Here is a 9743-nt window from a genome sequence, read left to right as displayed (position 1 = left end):
GCATAGATATGGTGGGTAGAAACTGCATTATATATGAATTTTAGAATTGCTATTTTAATCCTGATGAGCAAATATGATGCAGCAGATACAGAAATGCTTACATAGCCTTCTTTGCTAGTGGAGTGGTGCTGGGTAAAAGTATTGGCCTAGTGCATGGTTTCGTTATTTTGTAGATAAAACTAGATTCCTACTTCCCATTGACTTCCATTAGCTTCTCATGCAAAGTTTTAATTATAGTACACATGGTACATCCCTCTCAGCTCCTCTACTAGAAAGTTTTCACCCACAAGGAATTGAAAATCATAATCTAGACTTGGCTGGTAGCAGACTGTATGTGGGAAGTCATGTGTAGTTACAGGTTCATTAACTCAGTTTGTTACTCACCATTTTGTGAGTATTATGTGTCTCCTCTGTCAGACTGCATATTCCTTCAAAGAAGTAACTACTCCTCATATGTGACTGCAGACCCAACAGTGAGCACACACAGTACCTCAGTAGCATGTGTTTGATAATTATTTGTAGAAGACTGTGTTGTATGTAGCACACTGAACAGGTGCTAAAGAATTAATACAATTAATAATGACCATCAAACCAATTGTTTTATGTTGATAAAACATCATAATTTAAAGAGTATGCTGCATTTATTCAACCCCAGAAATTATAACATCTTGACGCATGTAAAAATTTTTGTAGTTTTAAAGTGCTTTGAAAGATATTTATTTTTTTTAACAAGTGGAAAATAATGTTCTTTAAAAGACACTGAACTTTTAGTGGAAAATGGTATTACCAGAAGCATGTAACAATTTGTTGATTCTCTTTTAAGAAATGGGATTTTGATTTAAAATATATATGCAGCACTGAATGCCAAAATGATGGGTACGCATGGTTGGAATTAAAAATGAGATCTGCTATTAAACACATTCGGATGGTGTCTGAAGTTAAGAACGACCTTGAGAGGGGAGAGGGAGGGGTGCTGGGTCATTAGTGCTTCTGGAGATGAAATTCCTTGCTGTGTGAGGGAGTCTGAGTCAGTGGTCAGGACAGCCATTCAGACTGACAGTACCCTGAACTTCTGTGGCTCCAGTGATAGGGACAGGAATGTGGTTGACTTGAATATTCTTCAGGCAGCCAAAAAAGGATGTCCACACGGGAAGCTTCGGGGTTTTCAGATTCCCTGAAAGCAAAAGGAGGTGCCTTTGATGGACCATTCATATTTAGTGGAGTGAATGCATTCTTAGTGGAGTGAGAAACAGTCTTCTTAGAGCAAAAGGTACCCCAGGTCTCAGGCCACCCCGTCATCTCCTGCCTTAGGTGGGCACCCAACACACATGCTGCTGTGATAAATCAACCACAAGGCTACTCTTCACATCTTTCAAAGAAGGAGATTCCACAGCCCAAATCAATAGACAGTGGCTCCGAGCTCTAGTGTTTTTTCCTGGGTCATGGAAGGCTATAAAATAAACAACCAGACCATCTAGAGGGACATAAAACAATGAAGACTGACGAGGCTCTCTCTCAACCTGCCTGAGTCCCCCATTCTGGCTCCACCAGGCTTAATAACTCACCATAACTCAGTGCCTGGAGGGGGAGAGACCAGTTTCTGAGGTCCTTGTCTGATTCTTTATGATACCAGGCTTCTAGGTTCACGTGGCCTCTTAAGAGAGGTTGATAAACAAATCATCAGTGTGGGATATTAGGGAGCCCAGCCATGGGGCCTGGGCTGCTGGGAGATGGTCTGTTGCTGGCAATTGGGTTTCCCCATAATCTGGAGAAAGGGCTTCACTGTCTACACAGGCCAGCCGACGGGTGCCCTGCTGATGAGCCACGAGGAGGGGCGCGTCGCGCTTGTTGGGTTAAGATGGACATGTTAGGACTTGACAAGAGACACGGTGTAGAAGCTGGCACAGAGTTACCTGGCACGCCTCCAATGTACAGACGCTCCAGCGGGCGGGCTGGCGGGAAGGGGTGTCGTCCGGCCGTGTAGCTGTCGTCTGCGTCCAGCTTCAGGTGCAGGATGTGCTGTTTTATGGTGACTGGAGGGAAAGGAGGCAGTCAGATCTATCAGCTGAGGAGAGCCCTGCCCACTGTGTGATGTCTACACCAGCACGTCAACACTGGCTCCTTTCTCACTCACTCCTGTCGGACCCGAAGGAGCGCTGCTCGAGGGAATTCCATCGACCTTAACACAAATTCAACTAATTTCTCCCCACCAGGTGCTGTTTAGGTGTTTCCACATATATGACAGAATTTAATCCTGAAAATGAATCCGTGAGGAAGGTATTATCACTCGTTTCCCAGATAAAAGACTAGCTCCCTCAGTCACTGAGGAGCTTGACAAGATGGAGTTGTTATAAACTGAATGAGCTGGGATTTAAGACCTGGTTTCCTGTGCTGCAGAAGCCAAAGCTTTTCCCACGATCTCTGGTTCCTTCCAAGAAGACATTGACTGACTTCTGAAAACTGACTCCAAAGACAGTGGCTTTTGACCCTCTAAATAAAACTCCTCCCATATTAAAAACCTTAACCAACTGCAACGGAGTTAGCTTTTAGCCAAGAAAGTGTTAGTTGCTCAGTCGTGCCCCGCTCTTTGCAACCCTATGGACTGTAGCCCACCAGGCTCCTCTGTCCATGGGATTCTACAGGTAAGAACACTGAAGTAGGTTTCCATTCCCTTCTCCAGGGGATTGTCCCAACTCAGAGAGGGAATCCAGCCCTCTCGCATTGCAGGCAGATTCTTTACCATCTGAGCGACCAAGGAAGTCCCTGGTATTCCAGCCCATACAGTTTAATATATCACCAAACTCATATGTGCAAGTTATTCATAAAATACCAGATTCCATTTGAGAGGCTATGCCTGTTCTCTGTCAAGTGGTTTGTCTAAATCTTTGGCATTAATATTAAATAGTTGTTGAAAAAATAACCCAACAATGAACTTTAACCATAGTAAGAGCAAACATTTACTGAGTACTTAGTATATATTGGACACTGCTAAGTACTTTATATGCATTATACCGTTAACTTTCACAACCCTGGCAGGTGTATCACTATTTTTATCTCCATTGTGCTGATGAGAAAGCTGAAGATAAAGAGAAATTAAGTAGCTTGCCCAAGGTCTCATAGGTAAGGGCTGAAACTGAGATCTGAACTTGGTCACTTCTGACTTTAGAGCCAAAATCTAAGTCACAATGTTATCCTACCTTGAAAAAAGCACAGCTTATCAGTTTGCTAGCCTTAAAAACAAACAAACAAAAACCCTCAAAGTGTTACGGAGAACTGGAGCCAAGAATTATGTAAATATGACTGGGGCTGAATGAGAAGGGACAGGTTCCCAGAATGTTAGCCTGGTGGGCTGACCCTGGTCAAATGCTAATGGACGGATGAACCAAGACCACGTTGGGACATTCAAGTCTGGATGGGAAGGGAGACTGTTTTAGCCTGTGAACAACAGGCTTCTGAACATCATACCTGCCACCGAGTGCCACTGTCCATCGCACAGAGCCTGCTTGGGTGTCACCGATGTCAAGACCCCACCTGCCTCACTGCTCACAGAGGCCGTGACCTGGAACACACATGCATTTTCCTATTTCCTTCAGAAAGGCAGGTGGAGCCCATGTCCTGCCATGTCCCTTCCCAGCCCTTGCACCCTGACCTCCCAGGAGCCCTTGAAATATGGGTGCCCCCTCCCATTCCATCTGGTCACATGTGGGCCAAGGCTTCATAAGCATCTGTCTGCAGCATCCCTTTCAGGCATGTGAACTTCAAACCCAGAGCCTAGCCTGAACCTGATGCCAAAGGCAAGGAGCCTTTCTTCTGACCCTCAACACCGATCCCATCAGATTGACTCAAAGGTTACTGATTAGCCTCCAAGACCTGCCTGATTTATTAGTATGTGACAGTAGGATTGTTTAGGAGGACATGTAAAATTTGGAAGGCAAAAGTGCTGGCTGAGGCCTACACTCTGTTGAAAAGGCCAGCCACTTATATAATTCCGTGAACACAGGACTTCAGGAGGGTTCTCATCCAAGGAATTCAGCAGGCTAACCGACCGAGTTTGCTCTGGGCACGTGCCAGGGTCAGGCACTCAATGTGCTATTGTGCAGAATCCCACATTCCCACTCTGGGCCAGGATCCTCCATGGGCTGAATCAAGGTCAAGGAAATGAGAGGACTGAAATAAGCATGTGGATAAATAATTTACACTTAATTTGCAGGTCCTCAGACAGTGTAGCCTCTTCTTGGGCAATTTTTAAACTAAACAGCATCACAGCTGTTAGTTAGGAAGGTTACTGAGTCTGGATTTCGCTTCGGGGGGGCGGATTATTTCCTATCCGGAAGGTCTCACTGGCGGCATTTCCCAACCCCTCCCATGAAAAGTGAGGCTTGTCTGCACCAGCTCAAGCATAGCTGCTCGCTTCTCTGGCCCAAGAGAGGCCCACTCACACTTCAAGCTGCAGCTTAATTTAAAAAAGCATCCAAGAGTTTGGGCTACTATATTTTATCCTGAGAGTTTTCCCTCATGTTTAATAAACTGGAAGGATAGAGGTACAAGAAAATGGTGTTATTATCAATCTCTGCCTTAAGGTCTTAATTGAGAGAGGCTTCCTGGAAGAATTTGGTTTTAAAGATATTTTTTTGAAAAGGCAAGAGATGGACTTCCCTGGTGGTCCAGTGACTAAGATTTCATGCTCCCAATGCAGGGGGCCTGGGTCCGATCCCACATGTCGCAACTGAGAGTTCTCATGCCACAGCTAAGACTCAGCGCAGCCAAATGAATAAATAAATAAATATTTTTTAAAAAGGTAAGAGGTAAAAGTGGGGGGTAGAAATAAGATATGGAGTAGGCCTGTGAGTGATGGGAAGGATGGTGCAGCAGAAGCACACACTGAAGAAGGAATCCAGGAAAAGCTGAAGGAAGGCTGGATACAAACCCAGTGACCAGCCTGACTGCAGGGACCAGAAAGGCCGGTGAGCCGTGTAGACAGGATCAGGGGAATCTGAAACTGACCCAGAGGACACAGGGCCATGGGCCTGGGTGTAACACAGTGTAGACAGCTGGAGAGAAAATCCATCCCATGAACCCTGGTCCTGCCCTTATGAATAAAAGGAGACACGTGACAAGGGTGAAGGGGAGGTGAGAAAAATGAAACTGTTTTGAGTATACAGCAGCTTCTCTTCTGTTGGACGAAAGTCCTCAGGTATAAGCATTATTCTCCACATTTTAATTTAGCTTTTCATTTTTTTGGCCATGCCACACAGTATGTAGGATCTTAGTTCCTTGACCAGGGACTGAAACTGCATCCCGTGCATCGGAAGTGTCACAGTCTTAACCACTGGACTGCCAGGGAAGTCCTATTCTCTTTTTAAAGATAAAGAAAGTGAGTCTGAAAGAGGTTAAGTATGTTCCCTAGGGCCATTTAACTAAGTGGTGGAGCTGAAATTCAGCCCAGCCTGTTTGCATCTGCCCAACTTCAAAGATGAAGAACAGAAAACATGATGACCAAATTACTTGCTAAACCAAAAGAGTAGCCCTGAAGTTATGTCTCTTAAATAAAAGATCAGATTCCAGTCTACCTTAACCTCACCTACCTTGGTCTCCAGAAATAGAATGTGGTTCTAATATAGATTCACACATTCTCCCATGTCATCAGAGGACCACGTACCTTTCCTGCTTCCATATAAACACATAAGTGCTCCCCGGGTTGACTTCCAATGTGAATGAGAATTCCAGTGAGGCTTCTCGGGCGAATGCTGAAAACAAGCTTAAATTCTGGCCCCAGTGACACAGAGTTAGCTTTCAAAAGAAAATTAAAGAAATAGGTAACCCATCATAATTCAAGGAAAAGGATAAAAGTTCTTCAGAATCAAGGCTATGAAGATTGAAATGCTTCCAAACTGCTCCTTACCTAGGATGATATGACCTCCTTCTTGGGAGAAATAAATGCCTTTCTCTAAAGAGCCGCCCAAGCAAGGAGACACCCCAAAACTTGCAGAAGGGGTTTCCAGGGGTTTCAGATCCAACTGAAAGTTCCTCAGGCAGCCCACAAAGCTGTTCTGGGGGAGGCTCTGCAACCAAGCAGAAGAGAAAGCAAACGGCATGACCCACAGCTCCCGGAAATGCACAAGCAGCCAAGGTCAAGGGCGAGGGCAGTTGTTCAAAAAAGCAGGAAGGAGAGGGATCCATCCATCCTGCTTCCAAGAGTCAGGTGGGCCTGACTGGTCCATTCTGGCTCCCTCCACGGTGCCAGAAAACATGGATACCAGGTGTCTCGTGGGTGGTCAAAGCTTGAAGGTGTTGCCAAACCAAGGGGTGTTGGTGCAGAGAGCAGGGGTGGTGGAGAGGGCTACCTGGTGTGGAATCAAGAATAGAGGGGGGTGTATTTGCAGCAACATGGATGTACCTAGAGATTGTCATATTGAGTGAAGTAAGTCAGACAGAGAAGGAGAAAAACTGTATGCCATCCCTTATATGTGGAATCTAAAGAGAAATGATACAAATGAACTTACTTAGAAAACAGAAAGAGACTCACAGACTTAAGAGAACAAACGTATGGCTGCTGGGAGGAAGGGATAGATAGGGACTTTGGGATGAGCCTGTACACACTGCTATATTTAAAATGGATAACCAACAAGGACCTACTGTATAGCACATGGAAATATGCCTCATGTCTTGTGGCAGCCTGGATAGGAGGGGAATTTAGGGGAGAATGGCTACATGTATATGTATGGCTGAGCCCCTATCCTGTTCACCTGAAACTCTCACAACATTATTAATTGGCTATACACCAATATAAAATAAAAAGTTTAAGAAGAAAGAATAGAGGGGGTGACTTGACCCCAGGCCACCATCAGAGCTGCAACAAGGGGGAATTTCCACCTTGCAGTTCACAGATCTCCCTATCTCTTTGCAGGTACAAAATACTTTAGAGTTTCATAAGCCCATGTGATAGCTTAAGGCAGGGCAGCTGACTGAAAAAAGAGGCCAAAACATTCCCAAAATAATAAAGTGTAAAAAAGCTCCTACATTGTTAGGCCCAGTGCACCATCAATGAATCACAAATGCTGGAGGGGTTAAGATCAGACTCAAGGGATGGGATCAAACGGCCTGCGTGGAGCCCCACAGCTGCCCAAAGCGGGCCTGGAACAAGGGCTCCTCACTTGGGGGCCTAAGGATGAGCTTCTGGGGTTCTCTGATCCCTCAAATTATATATCAGAAGTCCAGTGCATCTTCCCGGGGAGAGGAGCTGGAACTTCCACAAAATTCTCCAAAAAGTTAATAAATCGCTGAATAAAATCCCTCAGCACTCTTGTGGAGCAAATGCCTTTAGGACTCTGACATCCTACATGACAGATGCATGACATGATCATTTTAAGGGAATCCCATGGCATTCTAGAGGCATGTGGTATCGGCGTCAACAACAGAGTACTGATTGGGCCTCCTGTGAAATTTCTAGTTTCTTCAGAGTTGCTGTCATAAACAATGATGAGCTTATATCTGACATGATGCTCAGAGCCTCCAGGACAGGCCATAACCTAACTCGGAATCTCCAAAGATGCTGTGTGTCTTGAGGTAGCCACTGGGGGACTGGATGTTGCCCGCCCTTTGAAAGGAGGTGGAGGAGGGAGATCCAGTGGTTTCCATCCTTGGGGTGAACGAAGGCTGCAAATGGGACCTTGCATGTAAAGGATGTTGTAAGTGGGGTGCGACTGGTTGTCTCAGACTTTAGGATGTTGAGTGTGATTTATCCAAGTCAAAGAGCATCCAAATTGTGCCCCTGAATTGCCACCCCGTCCTGTGATTTCTCTGAGAAACAGGCACAGAGGTTGCAGGGAAACAAGCAGTGAGTAACCTCCTTAGCAATTAACATGTTATCCATTATACATGTGTTACATTATATGTGTATAGATTATACAGTATACATTATATATGTAGAGATTATATGTTATACATTATAATGTAGTAGATAATACATAAATTATGTTACATATTACTTATGATACATATATAACAGTTACTATATACAAAGAGTAAAACAGTACTTTGACTGGCTGGGGTTTTGGCCCAAACCCCAGTGTAAAACTCAAGTGGGCCAGGATGAGCCCTGTGGAGACATCACAGGCAAGGCCAGGTCAGCCTGACCATCTAGAACCCACTCTGGCAGAAGTGCCCTGCTTTAATTATGCCCATTTCCGGCCCAGAATGGAATCTGATCCCTTCCCTCACACCAGAATGGGTGCCCGTGGAGAGGGAAGGGGCAGGAGGGGCTGAGCGTCTGGTAGCGAATTTGTCAGAAGACAGTGTCTGGGTTGGAGCTGTTGACAGGCCCATCTTCACTTTACGAGCAAAAAGGGCAAATCTGGGAGAATAGTGATGGGTGAGTTTGGCCACCCCAAGTAACCAGGGCAGTGAGCGCTCTGGCCTCCTGGAGGAGACGAGGGAAGGGGCACCCGCAGAGCTCAGCCCTGTGGCCACAGCCCCATCGGAGCCTTTGAACCTGACAAATCCAGGCATGTGCCCCTCCTTCTGGGGACAGACAGACTGGTGACTTTCTCCTTAGTCCAAATTTTCCCCAAGTTTGGTTCTTGGGATAATTTTATCTTATAACATGTTAAATAACATTAAAACACAGATTCAGTTTTTAAAATAATTTAAAGAATTTTGATACTCTTGAATATCTTATAAAACTTTGAAGGTGACTTGTTCTCATCTATGGCTCTGAAGCATCCCTATTTACCTTTGGTTTCCCTGATGGAGCCAATCCCAGGTAAACTGGTGCTCTGAGGCTGATGGTGTAATTTTCAGGCAGACGTCCCTCCCGGGTCCTCAGACCATCCACAACCAAGCGCCCCTTGCCTCCATCTTGCCCAAATGTCACCTTAAGGATAAAGAAAATAAGTTAACTGTATTCTTACCTTCAACATCTGGCATTGTAGTTTAATAGTGGTCACAGGAATTTTTTTTTTTTAATATTTCTGTCCCTTCAAGTAGCTTTGAAAAAAATCAGAGATTTTTTTCCCTAGTGTTTTTCATCATCCTTATTATGTGAGATTATGTTAGATATTAACCAGAGTGAGCTTAAAACATGAACTAAAAAAAGATTCCCAAAAGTGAACAAAAATAAATAGTTGGCCTGGAAACTTAGACAAAAGACAAATAACTGAAGAGTCAAAGGATCATAAATAAACACACATCCGTGCAACGCAGGGGAAGGAAGAGTTTGTGCAGAGCTGAGACAGGGAAAGCCACACGCTCCTCCGAGCAGGGGTCCTGGAGAAGAGACGGAGGGCTACTTCTTGTCTAACAGGAGGAGCAAGTGTTTTCAACTCTTTGCTAAAAGTCAGGATCCCTGGACTCTGGTGTGGACTCTGCCACCTCCTGGCTACCAGACTATCCACTAATGACTCCCCAGTGTAGATGCCCAGCTGTGACTGCTGGCCTCCACTGTCTACTGACACCTGGGCTTGGATGTCAGACAGGCAACTCAGTCAAAGGATATTCACAACAGAACCATTCTTCCCCAGCCACACCCACCTTCCCCACATCTTCTCCATCTCATCTCCACTACTGACCCCAATGCTGGTCCAAAATCACAGGACTCCATCTTGACTCCTCTCTTTCCAGAGGAGTCAAGAGGCCCTCTGGGCTCTGCCTTCTGACACATCCACTCTCTCCCCCTCCACCTTGGTCTCTTGAACCAAAGGCAACAGCATCCGTCTGGTCTACTTTTGCTCCTTTATAAATGCTTC

At 45.2% G+C, this 9743-nt stretch overlaps 1 protein-coding gene across 5 annotated transcripts in view; it reads right to left on the bottom strand.

Annotated features, from left to right (window-relative positions):
* Nucleotides 1-580: 580 nt before the first annotated feature.
* LAMA3 (laminin subunit alpha 3) overlaps nucleotides 581-9743 on the bottom strand; it is a 246512-nt gene continuing 237349 nt past the window's right edge. For all 5 annotated transcript variants that reach the window (XM_070452750.1, XM_070452751.1, XM_070452752.1 and 2 more), the window contains 6 exons: nucleotides 8732-8872; nucleotides 5903-6062; nucleotides 5660-5790; nucleotides 3466-3559; nucleotides 1914-2033; nucleotides 581-1174 (listed from right to left, as the gene is read on the bottom strand). In XM_070452750.1, coding sequence (XP_070308851.1) covers nucleotides 1029-1174; nucleotides 1914-2033; nucleotides 3466-3559; nucleotides 5660-5790; nucleotides 5903-6062; nucleotides 8732-8872 — 792 coding nt within the window. In that variant the 3' untranslated portion in view covers nucleotides 581-1028. The remainder of the gene's footprint in view (nucleotides 1175-1913; nucleotides 2034-3465; nucleotides 3560-5659; nucleotides 5791-5902; nucleotides 6063-8731; nucleotides 8873-9743) is intronic.

The sequence above is a fragment of the Odocoileus virginianus genome, chromosome 22 (genome assembly GCF_023699985.2).
Source record: "Odocoileus virginianus isolate 20LAN1187 ecotype Illinois chromosome 22, Ovbor_1.2, whole genome shotgun sequence".
NCBI lineage: Eukaryota > Metazoa > Chordata > Mammalia > Artiodactyla > Cervidae > Odocoileus > Odocoileus virginianus.
Note: the sequence above shows the minus strand (reverse complement) of the source record. Positions and strands in the feature narration are given on the sequence as shown.